Source organism: Austrofundulus limnaeus, unplaced genomic scaffold (assembly GCF_001266775.1).
Source record: "Austrofundulus limnaeus strain Quisiro unplaced genomic scaffold, Austrofundulus_limnaeus-1.0 Scaffold3846, whole genome shotgun sequence".
Lineage (NCBI taxonomy): Eukaryota > Metazoa > Chordata > Actinopteri > Cyprinodontiformes > Rivulidae > Austrofundulus > Austrofundulus limnaeus.
In genome coordinates, this window is record NW_013956248.1 from 1549 (window position 1) to 2236 (window position 688).

Sequence of the window (688 nt, forward strand, 5' to 3'; positions counted from 1 at the left end):
CTATACATATATATATTTACTTGTGAAATGAGCAAGGCAAATTCTGATCAATCTTCAAAAGACCCAGCTTTGTTCAAAAAACAGAATATTAGATGTATTTTTATCAAAACAAATATATTTTATGAAACTTGTGGCCAAATATTAGTCTACAAATGCAAGTAAGTCATGTAATAATCAGAATTGGCTACATAGAAATTAAATTCTGTGTCAGTGATTTTAAATTTGGGTTACAATGAGGCTGCGACATAGCAAATACACACTTGAGAATGTAGAGGACACAAATTCCTCCAGGATGCAGATGTGGAAGCACGCTGGGTAACACCAGGTGAGGACTGTTCAGATTAAGAGCAACCTGCAAAAGAAATAATTACTTTTACAACTATACATGTGAAGATATGTAGGCAAATCAAAAGGTTTCTGCTTCACAGATGTAAAACCACTGACCGAGTGAAAGCCCCGACCAGTGAGGATGGAGGAGGCTGTGCAGAGATCTGTGTTTTCAAACTGCACGTTGTCGGGCCACTCTTCACCTCGTCTCAAAGCCCATGATGTCCTCCAGTTCCTGTAGTTCTTTACAGCTCTTTTATAGGGACTCTCTCGGACTTCCACACTCAGCACGCTGCCTTTAGCACCCACTGGGAAAACAACCATGTCCTTTATTTTATACATAATAAAAACTATATTGTCA

At 38.5% G+C, this 688-nt stretch overlaps 1 protein-coding gene across 1 annotated transcript in view; it reads right to left on the bottom strand.

Annotated features, from left to right (window-relative positions):
- Positions 1-580, bottom strand: part of LOC106512008 (tRNA (adenine(58)-N(1))-methyltransferase, mitochondrial) — a gene marked incomplete at its 5' end in the record, with an annotated part of 1871 nt that extends 1291 nt beyond the window's left edge. The window contains 1 exon segment of the mRNA XM_014000713.1: positions 445-580. Within this exon segment, the coding sequence (XP_013856167.1) occupies positions 445-580 (136 nt within the window).
- Positions 581-688: the final 108 nt, after the last annotated feature.